This window comes from Camelus dromedarius, chromosome 16 (assembly GCF_036321535.1).
Source record: "Camelus dromedarius isolate mCamDro1 chromosome 16, mCamDro1.pat, whole genome shotgun sequence".
NCBI classification, from domain to species: domain Eukaryota; kingdom Metazoa; phylum Chordata; class Mammalia; order Artiodactyla; family Camelidae; genus Camelus; species Camelus dromedarius.
Window position 1 is genome coordinate 20,675,113 of NC_087451.1, and position 18,281 is coordinate 20,693,393.

General features: G+C 46.3%; 1 protein-coding gene across 2 annotated transcripts in view; it reads left to right on the forward strand.

The window, feature by feature from the left end:
* The window catches only part of USP43 (ubiquitin specific peptidase 43), a 48,125-nt gene that overhangs the window by 18,718 nt on the left and 11,126 nt on the right, over positions 1 to 18,281 (forward strand). Inside the window, exons 4-12 of one of the 2 annotated variants that reach the window (XM_064495266.1) lie at positions 2,497 to 2,589; positions 4,185 to 4,320; positions 7,327 to 7,462; positions 7,564 to 7,699; positions 9,670 to 9,781; positions 12,881 to 12,984; positions 15,902 to 15,979; positions 16,667 to 16,793; positions 16,890 to 17,238. In XM_064495266.1, the coding sequence (XP_064351336.1) occupies positions 2,497 to 2,589; positions 4,185 to 4,320; positions 7,327 to 7,462; positions 7,564 to 7,699; positions 9,670 to 9,781; positions 12,881 to 12,984; positions 15,902 to 15,979; positions 16,667 to 16,793; positions 16,890 to 17,238 (1,271 nt within the window). The remainder of the gene's footprint in view (positions 1 to 2,496; positions 2,590 to 4,184; positions 4,321 to 7,326; positions 7,463 to 7,563; positions 7,700 to 9,669; positions 9,782 to 12,880; positions 12,985 to 15,901; positions 15,980 to 16,666; positions 16,794 to 16,889; positions 17,239 to 18,281) is intronic. The other variant, XM_064495267.1, reaches the window with a different exon arrangement.

An 18,281-nucleotide genomic window follows, 5' to 3' on the forward strand; every position in this document is an offset into this window, starting at 1 on the left:
TCTGTGACAGTGACGCTGCCCCTCCCTCCCTGATCTGTTGGTCCCTCTCACTGTCCCCATTTCTCCTCCTTTGAGGAACAGGTGCATTTCACATCCTGTCTGTGGTTTATTATGAAAATATGTTTCCTTCATTCTTTAAAGACAAAATTAGACCTTTCTCTGTTTTCCCCTAACTACACATCTCTTACGCCTGACAGAGATTCCTGGCTCAGTAGAAAGCCACGTCCCTGCATCCGTTGAATAGGATGCATCTACAAGAAAAACGCAGCCTCGCTTAGCTTTAGTAGGTTAAACAAAAATTGAGTAAGTCAAGGAAAAATACTCCCGTCTCGTTTGTTTGCTTAAATGTGAAACAGAGATTTGGAAATTTCCCAACGACAAAAATACATCTTTCAGGCCTCTGTTCTGTCGTGGTACGTGTTGGGTGAGGGTGGGAGAAGGGTTAGAAGAGAATTGGGGTGCCAGGGGAGATCCCACCACTGTCAGCTCCCCTTACTGGCTGGGGCTCCATGTCTGAGACATCTTTTTGACCAAAGCATCACCACGGTTTTCCCAAAGGGAGATTTGGCAGAAGCAGCGAGAGTGATTGAACTCTGGTCTGTTTTCTAAAATCAATGCTTGGTGTTAACTTGCATCCCGGAAAACCAACCTGTTATGAGCAGAGCACTTAGGGTTGCCTGGGGCAGCACCCCAAAAACCTCAGGGTCTCTTGCTTGGCCCTGGTTTTTTTCAGTTTTGTCTGCTTGATGGAAAACCATTCCAGCAGGACTGGTGCTTTCTGCAGAGACTTAGGAAAGCTGTTTCTGATCCCAGCTCCAGTGTCCTTGCTGACTTAAGGCCTCGGGCCGTCTGGTGGGGACAGCATGGCCTGCCAGTGGGATATTCTTCCCTCTTCCCAAGGAAGTTCGTGTAGATTTTAGGATAAGGAGCGTAGCATCCGGAAACTCCTCACATCTTGGCAGAATCTGCCACATTATATGATTAAAGAAATAAAATAGGAGTACCTGCGTGGAATATAAAAGTTGCCTTTCACTTTTAGAGATACGTGCTAAATAAGGGAGTGTTAAATTTAAAAGAGTTTAAAGAATATAAATAAACTATGCAGATTTACTTATACTAAAGACTCTGAAGAAATGATGATCAATATGGACTCTGGAACCTGAGCCAGCTCAACCACTTAAGAGCTGTGTGTCCTTGGGCAAGTGACTTACCCTCTCTGTGCTTCAGTTTTTTTTTTTAATTGCAGTATAATTGACTTACAATGTTGTGTTAGTGTCTGATGTACAACATAGTGATTCAGTTATACATATATATTCTTTTTTCATATTATTTTTCATTACAGGTTACTACAAGCCATTGAATGTAGTTCCCTGTGTTATACAGCAGGACCTTGTGGTTTGTCTGTTCTGTACATGGCAGTTTGTATCTGCTAATCCCAAACTCCTAATTTATCCCTCGCCTCCCACTCCTCGGTTTTTCCTTCTGTGAAATGGGGCTAATCCTGGTTGTTACAGGTAGCACAGGGGTTAGGAGAGGCGCAATGCCCGGTTCTATAGTAACTTCTCTTTTGACGTCAGCTGTTGTTAGTAGCTGCTGTTTTCTGAACTTGATTTCCTCTATCCCCACAGTAAGGAGGGCCACCACATCAGTGGTTCTCTGCCTGGCTGAACCCTAGAGTCACCTGTGGAGCTTTTAAAATTCCGATGCCTGTCGCCTCTCCCTGGGTGCCCTGAAACAGAATCTCTGGGAGTAGGGCCTCCACATCTGCATTTGAAAAAAAGCTTCCTGTGTGATTTAGGGGCACAGTGAGTCTGAGACCTTCGAGCTTGAAGGCTGTATTTCTATTTGGAAGGGTTACAGCGTCCCTTCCCACACTCAGTGCATTAATACATGTGACGAGACTTGAAAGTCACATAGCATGAAATTAGCCATTTTAAGGTGTGCGGCTCAGTGGGCACACATCCGTGATGCTCTGCAGCTGCCATCTCCTTCCAGTTCCTAACCGTTTTCATCCTCCCAAAAGAAAACCTGTTCTCCATTAAGCAGTCACTCCCCATTCCTCCCTCCTCTCAGCACCTGGCAACCACTGGTCTGCATTCTGTCTCTGTGGCTTTACCCGTTCTGGACAGTTCATAGAAATGGAATCATAAAATGCGTGGCCTTTTGTGTCTGGCTGCTTTTACTCACATGCTGTTCTCCAGGTTCATTCATGTTGTAGCGCATGTCAGGACTGCATGGCTGAATAATCATCCATTGTGTGTACATAACATGTTTTGTTTACCTGTTTATCCATCGACGGACACGTGGGTGGTGCCCACCCTTTGCCTCTTGTGAACGATGCTGCCATGAACATTTGTGTGCAAGGATTTGAATACCTGTTTTCTGTTCTTCATGGTGTAGACCTAGGAGTGGAACTACAGTGGTAACTAACTGTTCGAGGAACTGCCAAACGGTTCAATTGTGATGAAACTGTAATGTGTCTCCTTTGCCCTGCAGATCTTCCTTGACCTGTCCCCACTGCCTGAAACAGAGCAACACCTTTGACCCTTTCCTGTGTGTGTCCCTGCCTATCCCCTTGCGCCAGACGAGGTACGTGAGTGCCACGCCCGCCAACTTGACTTCCATCCTTACTCCTCGTGGGCAACCTTTTGCTTCTCAGCCAAGCATTTCTCTAGAAACCAGCCTTGTACCTGGGGGGCACTGAGTTATTAAATGGGGCAATTAACGTGAAAGGTTACTGTGCCCTTCCTTAGCAGAGGAAGGAATTATATAAACATGCTTTTGTTTATTGGCCCCGTTGCCAGGCTGATGACTTTGGCCCATTCAGGAGCCGGCACAGGCCAGTTGGTACCACTCGGTCAGACGGGGCAAACCGGAGAAATCTGTCACCATCTGCCTTCCCTTGCTTTACTTCCAAATCCTTTTTCCTCTCGGTGAAGGTGTAGGAAAAGGTTTATTTAAGGAGCAAAGGAAAAGGAAAAGGGTGGTAGGGAGATAGGAGAAGAAAAAGAAAAGAGGAGGCGGGATGAGGGGGGAGGCGTGGTGAGGCTCAGCTCTGTAACAGTAAGAAGCATGCAGGGCAGGCGTCGCAGGAGCCCAGGGCTCTGCAGTGACCGTTACGGCAGCTGGCCAGTGTCAGCCTCGTGGAAGGTCAGTGAGCTCCTACACGGGACGCCTTCCCTGGCATTGGAACCAGCACTTCTTCCCTGTATTCCGCACCTCCAGAAAAGCCATTTCTCTTGCTCTCTATCTGTTGACATCCTCCATCCATCGTTAGGATGCAGTGAAGACAGGATGGCTTCATAAAGCCTTTCCTGGCAACTCAGTCCCCCTTTCTGCTCTGAATTCCTGTGCTGTTGATTTTCTGTGCCACAAATATAACACTGGTTTAGCCTCTCATCAGTGACACCATCCAGTGATGTCTGCTGTGAGCTGTGGTTCCTGGCCTGATGCAGCTTAGCGCAGTGGTTAGGACCCCTGACTCTGGGGCCCGACTCCCTCGGCTCCAGTCCCAGCTCTGCTAACTAGTTGTGTGAATTGGCTAATTACAAGTGGAGCCAGAGAGAGCATCCATAGAGATCGGACAGAAAGGCTGTGTCCTGTTACCAAGGGGGGAAGTTCCCTTTTGCTTAAGATTATCTATTTAGCATACAGAACCTTGAGACCATAGATTTATATAGATGTCCCTGATGCACGATGGTTCGATTTACAATTTTTTGACTTTATGATGGTGTGAAAGGCAACACTTTATTTTCACATAGGCTTTGTGTGAGATGATTTTGCCCAACTGTAGGCTCATGTAAGTGTTCTGGGCACTTTTAAGGTAGGCGAGGCTAAGCTATGATGTTCAGTAGGTTAGGTGTATTTAATGCCTTTTCGATTTAAGATATTTTCAGTGTACAATGAATGGGTTTAACGGGACATAATCCCATCATAAATTGTGGAAGATCTGTCTTGTCATTCTTAATCACATATCTTACTTTTAACTTGCTGGGAAACTACACTCAGCTGAGACCCTTGGCAATTTGGCTCTCCACTGCCACCTGGTGACAGCATACCTAAAGTGCAGTAACCCCACCGGGAAGCAGAGACCTGCCCAAGTGCCGAACTTGATGCAGTATCAGGGATGTTGGCAACAGTTCATGTCAGTCCTTTAAGGATGTGGCTTCCTTCCTATTTTCCAGATTCTTGAGCGTCACCTTGGTCTTCCCCTCGAAGAGCCAGCGGTTCCTGCGGGTCGGCCTGGCCGTGCCCATCCTCAGCACGGTGGCAGCCCTGAGGAAGATGGTTGCAGAAGAAGGTGGCGTCTCTGTGGATGAGGTGTGGTGGCACTGCACTGGGGCCTGGTCACCGGACGATGAATGCTGACTGGGCCAGCTGTCTAGGCTGCTTAGGATAATTTCTGGCTTGCTGGTGACTCCAGGGTGATTCATGAGTTTCTCTTTGATTAGTAGACCGTGGTGTCCGTGATGACTGGCTTTGACCTCTCCCTGCATTTTCATAGAATAACCAAAAAAGGACACCACCTTCGTCTTCCAAGAAGGTGATGGTGATTACGATCATCATTGTTTCAACGATAGCTGACGCTCAGTAGTGCTTGCTAAGTGCTGGGCACCATTCTATGAACTTCATGTTCATAGCTGACTGACCCCTCCCAGCCATCCTGTGAGGTAGATATTACAATTATCTTCATTTTACCAGTGAGCCCAGAGAGGGTAAGTGACTTGCCCAAGGTCACACAGGGCAGTGGCTGGGCCAGTATTTGAACGCAGATCATTTGATTTCAGAACTGAAGTTGCTAATCTATATTTTCAGTCCTGAGACAAGGCAGGATACTGAAGGGACAGTAAATGAAATACGAGGCACTGCTGAAGGAACTGGGGATGTGTTCATGAGAGAGGCAGTCTGGGAGAGAGGGGATGGATGTGCTCAATTAAAAAAAATTTTTTTTTGAGATTCTTGGTAAAGAGTTTGGATTCACTGTGGGGTTTTTTCTTTTCTTTCCATCTTTCTTTTCTTTCTTCCTTTCTTCCTTCCTTCCTTTCTTCCTTTTTTTCCTTTCCTTCTTTTTCTTTCTTTCATTTATTTACTTAATAGATGTACTGGGGATTGAACCCAGGACCTTGTGCATGCTAAGCATGCAGTCTACCAATTGAGCTGTACCCTCCCCTGTCACTGTGACTTTGGAGGGCAGACTCCTACCAGCATCCCCCGCCCTGCCCCCTGAGGACAGGGTAGAGGTGATGGTGGTGAAAAGCAATGTCACATGATGGGAAGGGCTTAGAACGGGGTTCTAATTGTGGTTTGGTCACTTTCTAGTTTTTTGACCTTAGACAGAGTAATTGGTCCTCTGTGTCTTTAACTGTAATATGAAAATTCTACACTTCCCTGGTGACCTCCTGGGATTTTTTTTTTTCTAAGTGAAAAATATTTTAAGCTTTTTTTTTGTTGAGGAATAACATAGATACAATAAAATGTACAGCTCTTAATGTTATAACTTGTTGAATTTTTACATGCATGTACATCTGTGTAACCAGCACGATTACTCAAGCTGCTTCCTGCCCTACCCAGTCAGTCCCTCGGACTTCGGTCCCCATTTTAACGAGAATCTCAAATAGGGGGAAAAAACGTGTGTATCTTGCTTTGTAAGCCCAAAGTGCTATATGGGGATCCATTGAGAGAAGAGAGCAGGACAGTGGGTGAGAAAGAGTCCTGGGGAAAAAAAGGCAGTAATAAAAGATCAAAAGGGGGGCAGTCTGAGAGGTGGAGTTTGAAACATTAAGAGAGTAGAAGGAGTGTCAGGAATTGGAAAGCTGTGATGTGTCTGTGCAGGGAGGTGGTCACTTGAGATGCCTAAGTGCAGGGTGGGCATTTTGATTGCAACTTAAACATCTATTTTGATATTTTGTTTTGACTGGTAAGTTTATTCCAGCTATGATCATGGATGTATTTGGATTCATTTGCATCATTTTATTTTATGCTTTCTATTTACTCTGCTTTTCTTTTGTTTCTTTTTTCTCTACTGCTTCTTTTGGGTTGAGCAATTTTTCTTTATTTCATCTTTCCTAGTTTGGGATATATACATTATATTCCTATGCTCTCACTGGTTATTGTTGGCATGTCAACATGCGTGCCTAACATGGTCTTATGTTAATTTTCCCAAACAACACAATTTATGCTTTCATTTCCCATATAGCTTTTCGATTTAGATATTATTGTAGGTGGATATTATTATCCAATATTTGAATCCCTGCTCCCTTTTCTCACAGGTTACAGTAGTGGTAATGGTTGTTATCATTATAGGTTTCTATAGCCAGTGCACATTTACGCATATGAATATGTACCATTTTCTTTGGTTCTTACAATTCAAGTTTGCCTTCTGAGTTCAGTTTGTCTGTTTCACCCTGAAATGTATCTTTTACAAGAGAATTTCTCAGCCACTGTGCCCTGAATGGGTTATGAGTGCTGAGTTGTTGGTTCCTTCGGGCTTTCAGGGGACAGAGTTGGGTCTGGGAATAGCCAAGACCCTCAAGGCAGTGACCCCTCTCCTCCACTACAAAACCAGCTTCTTCTGCTCACCTCTGTGTTCCATACAGATATTTCCCATATATGACATAATGTGGAAAAAAGTCAGCAATACTATTTAGAAGTTTTTTCAGCAGAGTTGTGTTAGTGGTAAACCCCCTCACTTTTTTTTGACCTGAAGTGGGCTTTATTTTAGGCTCCTTTTTAAAAAATTAATTAATTATTTAATTGAAGTATAGTCAGTTTACAATGTGTCAGTTTCTGGTGTACAGCATAATGTTTCAGTCATACATAGACATACATGTATTTGTTTTCATTTCTTTTCATTATAGGTGACTACAAGGTACTGAATATAATTCCCTGTGCTCTACAGTATAAACTTGCTGTTTATTTTATATATACTAATTATTATCTGCAAATCTCAAACTCCCAATTTATCCCTTCCCATCCCCTTCCCCACCTGGTTTAAAAAAAGAAAAAGGCAAATGAACTTATTTACAAAACAGAAACAAACTCACAGACAGAAAACAAACTTAGGCTCCTTCTTGCACGATAGTTTAGCTGGGTATGAAACTTTCGATTTCTGATTTTCTTCTTCCTGCTCTTCCTTCAGCCCTTAGATACTCTGCTGTTGCAGTTGAGTTGCAATCTAATTGTTATACCTGCTGTGTTTTATTACTAAAAATTCTTAAAGGAAAGAAAGAGTAAAAGAGAGGTTTAAGGCTCTCAGTCATTTTTAGACTTCTTATTTGTTAAGCTCCCTTTCAGAAACAAGAGGGAAAATGATCCTCCTTGTTCCAGGTGATCTTGGTTGAACTGTATCCCAGTGGACTCCAGCGGTCCTTCTTTGATGAAGAGGATCTGAACACGATTGCAGAGGGAGATAATGTGTATGCCTTCCAAGCCCCTCTGTCACCTGGCCAGGAGATGCTCTCAGGTACCCTCAAAGAGAAGAGCGGCTAGAAGCCAGGGTTCTGACCCAGCAGAGCAGGTCCTTTAAGAATACAAGTGTGTAAGATTATAATGCTCTCTCTTCAGCTCGTCCATCTGTTTTACCAGTATCCCTGCGCCTGTCTGCCCGTGAGGGTCAGCGATTAGCCCTTCCCGTCAACAGTGAGACCAAGGTGCTAATCCTCTTCTGTAACTTGGTGGGCTCGGGCCAGCAGGCCAGCAGGTATGTTTCACTGCATCCTTCTTTTATATGATGTCTGGGATGTGTAGATATGTACTTAGAATTCAGTCTAGAATAATTCTAATTTGATCAAATTAAATATCCATTCACAAGGTCAATCAACAAGGATTTCTGATCAAGAAATCTGATCAAGATGATCAGAAATAACTGCCTTAAGCAGATAGCAAACATTGTCCTTAATTAAAAGTTAAGCATCAGAGGTTTTCCTGTGGTTTCAGGAATGATTATTATTGCTCTCACCACTGTTTATGCTGGATTGTAAGGCCTACGCAGTGCAGGACAAGAGAAAAGAAACTGCCTGTAGGAGAGAAAAGATAAAATCACCACTCTTTTGCAGATTATTTTATTGTCTGTCCAGAAAACCAGGAACTTGAAGGTGATTAAAACTAATGAAAGAGTTCAAGGAAGTGACTGGTTGCATAACAAATACACCAAAACAGATGGTTTTCTTATAAAATGCAAATAGAAATGTTTAAAAGAGATCACTCCAGTGAAAAATTTTTTGATGGATAAAATGTTGGTAAAAATTTATCAGGGATAACAGACTCATAAGAAAAGCAAGAAAATATTGGGAGAGGGAGAAAGAAGGAAGAAGGATAGTTCTATTAAAACAGAATAAAGTTTTAATTAGTAAAGTATTGTGATATAAGCAGAAGAATATACATATAAATCAATGACCCAGAAAAGGCCAAGTGCGTTTTTGTTATGTGATAAAAATGGCGTATGTCATGTTACTAAGGAGTGAATGAATTATTCAATATGTCACACTGGGCTAATTGATTTCTCACTTTCTTTTTATTTTAAATATTTATTTTACTCTTGCCATAAATTAACATTAATTCACAGAAGAATAATATTATTAAATATTAATTTTTATATTATATGATTAAGTTAAATAATACTTAAAAATATTAAATTATTAAAATATTCAGCTTCATTAGTAGCCGAAGAAATTCTGATGGCACTAGCAAGATGCTGGACTTAACCTTTCAGATTATTAAAGGACTTTTAAAAATGGATAATACTCATTCTGGGCAAGTGTCCAAGGAATGGGGCACTTGCCTCACTGGTCAATTCGTGTGGCTTTTCTGGAGGGCAGTTTGGTAATGAATAGCTTTGGTCTCTCATTTCCACTTCTGGAACTTTGTCCCAGAGAAACAGTTAGTCACAGGCACCCAAATGTATATATAAAAGAATGTGTATAGTTCCTGCCACAGGTAAACATTGCTTAAATAAAAAACTGGAAACCACCTGAGCGCCCAATAATAGATAAGGTATATAAACCCATCTGTGTGTGTATCAGTTGACACCCAGTGCTCCTGCCAGTCCACACGCACCAGCTCACATCTGTGCTGTATTTTAGCAACGTTCGTTCAACAGTAGCATGTTCTTTCTCCATTGGATCTGCACGCAACCTCGAACGGGGTGGCCAGCAAGCAGTCAATGGTCAGTGATTTGTCTGGGGGCACCCACGGCAGAGCTGGAACCCACAGCCACAGCTGTGGCCACAGCAGGCACTCTCAGACCACCAGCTCACTGCTGTGTGTTCATGAAACCAGGATGTGGGAACAGTCCCGGTCACGAGAATATTCCTGATACACAAAGTCATCAGCGTGTCCACTGGACTGGCTTCCCTCTGGGCTCACCTCTGCCTGGCTTTCCTCTGGGTCCCCTGTTCTCTTAGTCTCCTCTCTCTCTGGGGAGGAGGGCATCCCAGCCGGCCGACCATGTGGAACCATCTCTTTCATCGCAGTGTCTCTCTGGCTTTGCTGCTGTTTGCACCGCAGTGTCTCCATTTGCAATGAGGGGCTGCAGTGGGCAACTGTGTGCTGTGCTGGGTGCTTCACTCTTTTCCAGTTGAGAGAAGCCAATGAGTGGAGCGAATGCTTTTGACTGTTGGGCACTGTTGGTTTTTCTTCTGCTGAAATCGCCTCGTTCCCTTGGGTTTCCAGGTTTGGGCCACCTTTCCTGATGAGGGAAGACAGAGCCATCTCCTGGGTCCAGCTCCAGCAGTGCATTCTCGGCAAGGTTCGCTATCTCATGAAGAGTGAGGCCCCTGTGCAGGTCCGTGAGAGTGTGTGTGCGTGTGTGTGTGTGTGGTTGAGGGGAGGTGGGGAAAAGGGGTAGGAACCTAGGGGTAGCTCAGGAATGACAAGAATTCGCTGTCAATTGAGAGTGTTTACATTGTCATATAAAACAACTCTGATTTAGCAGGGAGGGTGTAGCTCAGTGGTAGAGCACATGCTTAGCAATCATAAGGTTCTGGGTTCAACACCCAGTACCTCCTCTAAAAATAAATTAGTAAACCTAATTACCTCCCCCCTGCCAAAAAAAACCCAAACAAACTTAAACATTTGGATTAAAAATTTCAAGGGACTTAGGGTCTAACTTCTGTGGAAAATTAACATTTATGTTTATGTCCAAATATGAAAACCTAGGTAGTAAAATAATTTTGTCCAGTTTTTGAAAATCAGATAAAAACTCAAGGGGAAACACCTTTTTGCCTTGCTCATTTATTTATTCTCAGACTGATAGTTTCCAAATGAAAACAACAAATTCTATAAACCATTCCTTTTAGCCCCTAGAGTATCAGAAACTGTTCTGATGGCTCTTTGGCCAAGAAGACATTGGAATTTTTAGGGACAGGTCAGCAGCCTCAGAATTTTGTATTCCCCTCAACTAATCTCTAAGAACTTTTCACCTGGGAGACGTACCAAATATTTCAGAGGGAATTCTTCATAATTCATTTTCCTTCCTGCTCAAGGAAAACCACACATTTGATTCAGGATTTATACCAAATATCACTTTGTTGAAGTCGTTTTACATTTTACTTTCTGCATCGGTACCGAATCTTTATCTCCGAAGGGTTTTGCTCCATCTACTGCCTAGCAGGTCTGCCACGGTGCCCTAATTAGAAACTCTAACTTCCCTCTAAGTAGGTCAGAATATCTAGTAATAGCTTTAGCCTTCCCCAAGCCCTGTGCTCCTGACTGTTGAAAGTGGATGAAAACACTTTCATGCGAGCGTTGGACTCAGCTGGACTTTTATCCTCCCTGGTCACCCGTGTGCTTTCCCCTCCGCACTTCTGCTGTCTTTTCCATTTTAGAAACTGATCAAGGAAATCAATGGGGCCGGCAGAACTCTAACGCAGGCAACGTCCAACTCAGCTACGAATGCTTTTCCACGATTGCGTTGGTGAACGTGTGGACGGGCATGGTTTTCTGCAGGAATAATGTGTACTGAGGCTCCCAGGCTAGCCCACCCACTCAGCCCTAAGGCTTCTAGTATTATCTTTTGAATAATTTGAAAAAAATTTGGAAAGAATTGGTCATTGGTAATAATCTGGAAAGAATACATTCAATCTTCTCAACACGGAATGGGAGAGATGAAAAGAAGTGAATAGCTACCGAGGGTCCCAAAATGAATTTCCCTAGCCAAGAATAGAGGACAGGAAAATGTCTCTTACAAAAATGACCAATTTGCTGGATGGGATGAATTTGCATGAATAATGAAAAAAACAGATTCATCATTACCAAGACATCTTTCTGGTCACTTTGTAAAGTTTCCTCGTGTGGAAGCAGAGTGAGCTGTCTCCACGTGGTGTCGGTGCCTTGATTATGTCGCTATCCAAACATCAAGGCTCAGTGACAGGGTCCAGGAAAAAAGCACCCCCACCCGACCCCTCCAGTCCCAGATTTAACTAACTTCTCCTTAAGAAGTACACCCTGACATGACCAGCCCTGAATCTAAGACCCTGAAGTCAACTTGCTTCCAGCCACCAGTTTTGTGTTTGCTGAAGCTGCAGGTCAGCTACAGTGTGGTTGTAGTCTAGCCAGGCACCCACTCCCCGGACATCACTGGCCCCCTCCCCGCGGCACGCATCAGCTGCCGCAGCCCGGGAGTCGGCTCACAGCCCCGAGGATGTTTTGGGTCTCGCTGTCTGTCCATGCCTTGTTCCTCTTTCTTCGAATTGTAATCCTTTCCCCCTCTTCTGTCTGAAGTCAGTCTGTATTTCGCCAGTGTGTTTTAAGTAGGAATTTCTGCCTTTTATCTTTGTCAGAGTTGGTAAGAAATTTTTTTATTTTTTCCTGGCTGCAGCCAAGGTCATCAGTGACAATTGGAAGAACTGTATTTCCATTGCTTGACGAGTCCATTGACTTTTTTTTTTTTTTTACTTGTAGTAAAATGTACCCAACATTTATTTTAGCCATTCACAGGTGTAATTAATTATAGTCACAATGCTGCAGAGCCATCACCACCCTACCCCCCCAATTTTTCATCCTCCCCATAAACACTACACCCATTAAACAGCTCCCGCTTCCCCCAGCCTCTAGCCCTTGAGAACCTCCATCCTACTTTCTGTCTCTGTGAATCTGACCATTCTAGGAACCTCATATAAGCAGAATCATACAATATTTGCCCTTCTGTGTCTGGCTTATTTCACTCAGCAAAATATTTTCAAGGGCCATCCATGTTGTAGCATGAGTAAGCATTGTCCCCCTTTTTAAGGCTGAGTGATACTCCATTGTGTGTATAGACCACATTTTGTTTGTCCACTCATCTGTTGACAGACACTTGGGTTGCTTCCACCTGTTGACTATTGTGAATCATGCTGTTTAAGGCTGACTTCAATTTCAGAAAAGTTAGAATATGAAAAAAAGTACATCTTAGAATAAAAACATAGATAGTATTCTTTTTACGTGGCTTATTTTGAAATGTATAAATACTTAGCTTTTGGTATGGAAAGTATTCACCAACTTGCTTTTAGATAATTGCCTCATTTTGGTAATTTGGTGACGATCATAACCATCTTCATAATGTAAATTAAATTACCTGTTAATAATTAAACAACACAATTGGTTTGATTTCCCATTTACTATGCCAACAGTTCCTCCAATTAAACATGTGTTGTTTTAAAATACTGTGATCATTGTTTTGGAAATTTTAATGTGTTAAATGGTGTTAGATCACTATTAAAAGGTGCACCCTTGTCTCTTAAAAAATTGAAGACTTTCTGTCTCTAGGTTTGGAATAGTCATATTAAGGGAATATTCAAAATATACCGTGAACGAAAGGTTACTCTTTGGAGTAACTTTTTTGCACCTAACAGTCTGATTGACACCAACGTGCATGGTGACCTGCTTCCTGTTCTTATCTCGGCAGAACCCGGGATCCCTGTTTGCCATCCGGGTCGTGGGGCTCTCCCTGGCCTGCAGCTACTTGTCCCCACAGGACAGTCGGCCCCTCTGTCACTGGGCAGTTGACAGGTAAGCAGATGGTCCAGACCTGGTAAGAGAATGAATGTGTTCTTACGTGACTAGACACCTTTAAGACTGTGCATCAGTTCAACAGATGACAGTCTTTGCTACTCTTGGTCCCTGACGTCTCCAGCACCAGCGATGGTGTTAGGTCCTTATACTCCTTCCGTGCCTTCAACCCTTACGTCTCGAGAGATCCTGATGGTGTCTTCAAAGATGAGGAGACACCGAGGTTCCCGGAGATGAGTTAACGTGATCACACTCACTCGGCTAGTTAGTGGCTGAGCCTGAATTTGTGAATTTGAACCCAGGATGGTTCTGACTTAAAAAACCCATTCAGTGAGGCTGGGTTACCAAATTCAACCTGAATGCCAGCTCTTGAGTAAGGGAGAATATTACCACTGAATCCTTGGCCCCAACTGAAGAAGATTGCGGACTGTGGCTGAGGGGTGAGGCAAGCGTGGCCTTGTCTCCTGTGGTTCCGACCCGGATTCTCCCCACCTTCCACTGCAGACTTCTTGAGAAGCAATCCAAGGGGCAAGCACGATATCTGAGAGGAGGTTTTGCTCATAAATTGTCTAGCACTTTTGCTCATTTCCCCACAGATGTAAAGTTCTCAGGGAGGCTCTCAGGTTCCCTGGCTTGGCCAGCCAAAGCTGACTGAATCCAGATGTGGGCGTGATCCTGTGATTTCTAATAAGAAATCCATATTTGGTCTTCTGCTTCTGGCCCGAACCTCCTACAACCCTTGGAATTTCCCAAGTGAGATGGGCGGTAAATGTATCGACGTTCGTAACAAACCCTTTTCCACCACGCCAGAGTTGATGTTAGTGAGGTGGCTTTTGGAAAGCACCTAAGGTTGGGGCTGGTGGCCAGGAGAACAAATCATGTGATTAGAGGTTGGAACTTTCAGTCCCACTTCCCTGAGCGAAGGAGGGGAGAGGGTCTGGAGGTTGAGTTGACTGCCAACTGCCGTTGACCTAATGAGTCATGCCTATGTGATGAAACCATCATCAAACCCCCAGAGGACATTGTTCGGAGAGCTCCCAGGTTGGTGAACACGAGGAGGTTCTGGGGGAGTGGCTGCTCGGAGCGCGTGGAAGCTCTGCCCCCCTTCCCACGCCCCTTGCCCTAAGCCTCTCTTCCATCTGGCTGTCTCTGAGTTATATCCTTTTATACTAAACGGCCAATCTCATAAGCAAACGGTTTCTCTGAGTTTTGTGAGCCACCCTAGCAAATTAATGGAACCCATAGAAGAGGTCATGGGAACCTCCAATCATAGAGCCTGTCGGTCAGAAGCACTGGTGACAACCTGGACCTGTGACTGGCACCCGAAGGGGGTGAGGGTAGGGGGGGCCGTCTTGTAGGACTGAGCCCTCAGCCCATGGGATCTGATGCCACCTCCAGTGGACAGTGTCCGAATTGAGTCAGTTGCTTGGTGATGTGAGGGGAAAAAAAAAAAGAAATACACTTTGGATTTGGTGTCAGAATCATTTTAGGGCAGGGCCCCTCCCTTTAAAAATAGACAGGAACCAGGGTAGGGGCAAGCCAGAAGGTTCTGGGCCATACGCCCCATTGGCACGTCTTCGGCTGGTTGCTTTACAGAGTTAAGGAGGCAGGAGGGGTGTCAGCCAGGACCTGCTTGGGTCCGACAGGAAGAGAGAACACGGGGCAGGGGTCCCTGAGAAGGGTGCCCTCACGCACTCTTTGTTGAAGAAGACAGCTGTGCCGCTCAAGTGGGCTGCACTCTGGTGGTGCCACCCCGGAGGCTGGTGGTCACCGGTCCATGACAAGAACTTGGAAGGAAGCACTGAGAAACTTTAAAGCCCTTGACAGAGCGATTTACAGCATGATGGATATCATAATTTTTTTTTCTCGAGCTTGTGTTTTGTCTGTCCCCCCCCCATTACATTTCTGTTCTATTTTACAAAAGTATTGGTCTGTAAACTATCATTTAAAAAACAGTAAAAATATTGTTGGTTTTAGAAACCAACCCACTAACGGGCCTTGCATGGTAGGTGGTTGAAGACACTGGAAGAGAGTCTAGTTGTCCAAGAAGCAGACCTGCTGAAGGAAGCCCTCCCGCAGGCCGCAGCCCTTCCAGTCACCGCCACCTCCACGCCGCCCGGCCCCACCTCCTCCCTCCCTCCCACAGCTCCCCCAGCATCTGGTAGCCTCAGCCTCGCCTCCTTCGCAGAGCCCTGCGTTCAGCCCCTTGGCCTCCCTATCCCAGCACGTTTTGTTCTCCTAGAAATTTCTTCCTTCTTTTAAACTGTGGCAAATACACATAATATAAATATGCCATCTTAACCATTTTTAAGTGTTCAGTTCAAGAGTCTTAAGTACAGCCATCGCCGCTGTCCATCTTCAGATCTCTTCATTTTGCGGAACTAAAACTCAGTCCCTGTTAGACAGTAGCTCTCCACCCCTGCACCCCTCAGCTGCGGGCGGCCACCCCCCTGTTTCCCATCGCTGTGTGTGTGGCCGCTCCAGGGACCTGCTATAAGTGCAATCGTCCAACACTTGTTCTTTTGTGATTTGCTTGTTTCACGCAGCGTCATGTTTTCAGGTTCATTCACATTGGAGCCTGTGTCAGAATTTCTTTCCTTTTTAAGGCTGAATAATATTCTGTTGTATGGATGCACCACATTTTGTCTTTCTTCTAGAAAGATTTGTTTCCTTGAAGTGTTCCTCTCCCTGTCCGGGGTCCGCAGCATCCCCCCGACCCACTGCATGCCCCCTCGGTGCTCCATGCCTGGGTGATCCTGCCTCGGCTCTGGTCAAGCTGGGGTGCTTCTCCCAGACACACCTTGTTCATCAGGGTGCTGCCACGTTTCCCCCCGCCCCAGACCTGGAGGTGCCCATCCACAGGGTCGGGTACCTTCTGTGAGTTCAAGACCTGACGGGCTCCGTGCTCTCTCCCTAGGGCCCTGCACCCCAGGAGGCCGGGGGGCCCCCCGCACGTCAAACTGGCTGTGGAGTGGGACAGTGGCACCAAGGAGCGGTGAGTCCCGCAGAGGAGACGGGGCCTGTTCTGTGGCAGTTCCCCCGGCGTGACTGTCGGGTGTAGGCGTGCCTCCTGGACGCCGGGTGACCCAGTCCTCCGAGAAGCCCCGCTGGCACTTGTCAGTGTATAAACAACAGTGACAGGAATAGCAATGATGATGGCGCTGGGTGGTGGCACTGGTCGTGTCACTCATGCTTGTAAACGGTGAGGTGACGCTCACCCTCCCCCCGCGCCGGTCACTGCTCCGGCGCTTTACAGACATGCAGTTTATTTCACGCATTACATCCTATGAGGAGTGTGGAAACCGAAGCACACAGAAGTTAAACGGCTGCTCAGTGTCACACAGCTCATGTGTGGCAGAGCCAGGGGTTGAACCCAGGCTGCCCGGCTCAAGCCCGTGCTCTTAACCACCCAGCGTGGCTGCTTCTCTAACCCTGAGGGCACTCGCTCTGCTTTGGGAAAGGACCTTGTTCAGCCCAGTATTTCTAAGTCTCCTACTGATGCCAGGCCCCTGCACCCCAGCATGAAACAAAGCAGGGTAGCCAAGGACCTGGTCCCTCCTGGAGCTGGTAGGGGAGACCGAGAATGCCAGTAAAATCGAGCGGGAGCCCTAGGAAGGGGGCCCTGCCTCCCCGGCAGATGCCAGGCGCCCACACGCCCTCTGTCTGCTCTGCCCCTGCGCAGCCTGTTCGGGAACCTCCGGGAGGAGCAGGTGCAGGACGCGGACAGCGTGTGGCGGCAGCAGCAGGCGCACCAGCAGCCCAGCTGCACCCTGGACGAATGTTTCCAGTTCTACACGAAGGAGGAGCAGGTCCTGGCTGGGCAGGGGGCTGGGGGGGGGGGTCTCGGCGGGTGGGCCGTGAGCCTGGGGGTGGGGGCCTCACGGGCCCGGTGGCTTCCTTTCCAGCTGGCCCAGGACGATGCGTGGCGCTGCCCCCACTGCCAGGCCCTCCAGCAGGGCGTGGTGAAGCTGAGCCTGTGGACCCTGCCAGACATCCTCATCATCCACCTCAAGAGGTTCTGCCAGGTCGGGGAGAGGAGAAACAAGCTCTCCACGCTGGTGAAGTTCCCGCTCTCCGGCCTCGACATGGCTCCCCACGTGGCCCAGAGGAGCGCCGGCCCCAAGGCCACACCCGGCCCCTGGCCTTCCTGGAAGCAGCCGGCCTGCCTGCCCACCAGCTACCCACCCGACTTCCTCTACGACTTGTACGCTGTCTGCAACCACCACGGCAGTTTGCAAGGTGGGCATTACACAGGTGAGCCTGCCTCTCGGCCCGTGGCTGTGGCCCGGGCCTCCAGACGCCCCGGGAAGAGGCACCCCTGGGCTGCCGGGCATTGGCACAAGCAGACCCCTCACCTGCCGCACGTCCAGCACCTGCCGGGGTGGGAAGGGCGGGTCCAGGTGTAGAGTGGAGTCAGGTTGGTGGTTGGGATAGAAAGTTACAGCCTGAGTTTTCGACTGTACGAAATATGGGAGGGTGGCTGTTGGAACCCAGGGAGTGACGTTTATCCTCATCTGTGATCCGATTCAAGGACTCTTACTTAACAGATTTGGTGTTTTTTATTTCTCTGGGGTACATTTAATTGTGAATCCCTTGGAGGAACTTGAGAGGAGTGAAGGATGGAAGGACAAACAGAGAGCTGGACACCTCATTCAGTTGTTCCTCATCACATACCTTGGTCTGTTCTAGAATCATATGAATTATTTCATCTTTGGAAAAAATGAAAATATCTCATTTTTTTAAAAGTTTGCTGTTCCTAGTGTACTAGTAATGTCCCTGCAGTTTAGAAAACACTGGACTGTATAAAAATCCAAGATCATCACTCATTTATTCCTTGAACAAATATTTATGAAGGCCCCCTTCTGTGCCAGGCCCTTGCCATGTGCTGCAGCCTCTGTTTAAAATGGTTTTTACATTTTAAAAAGTAGTAAAAACAAAACAAAACAAAAAACTAGCAAGAAGAATACATGGCAGAAACTGTGTGTGGCCACTGGTGACCTGCAGAGCCTGAAACATTACAGACAGAAGTTGGCTGGCTCCCGGATTGGGGTGTTATGACACCGTCTACTGGGGTCCGGAGGAAAAGAGGAGTATTTCTCGTACTTGTTTGGAAGGGGGTGAGAATCTTACTTATGAACGTTTTCTTAGATGTCTGACTGCAGGTCTTAGGCAGGAGAGAAGTGTGCCGTAATCCAGCTGCCTGATTTCATTGCACACTGACTCAGAGGGGTGCGTTCTGAAGCTTCTCAGAAGAACTGCGTGAACACTGGCATTGTTGCCTGGGGCTCCCATAAATA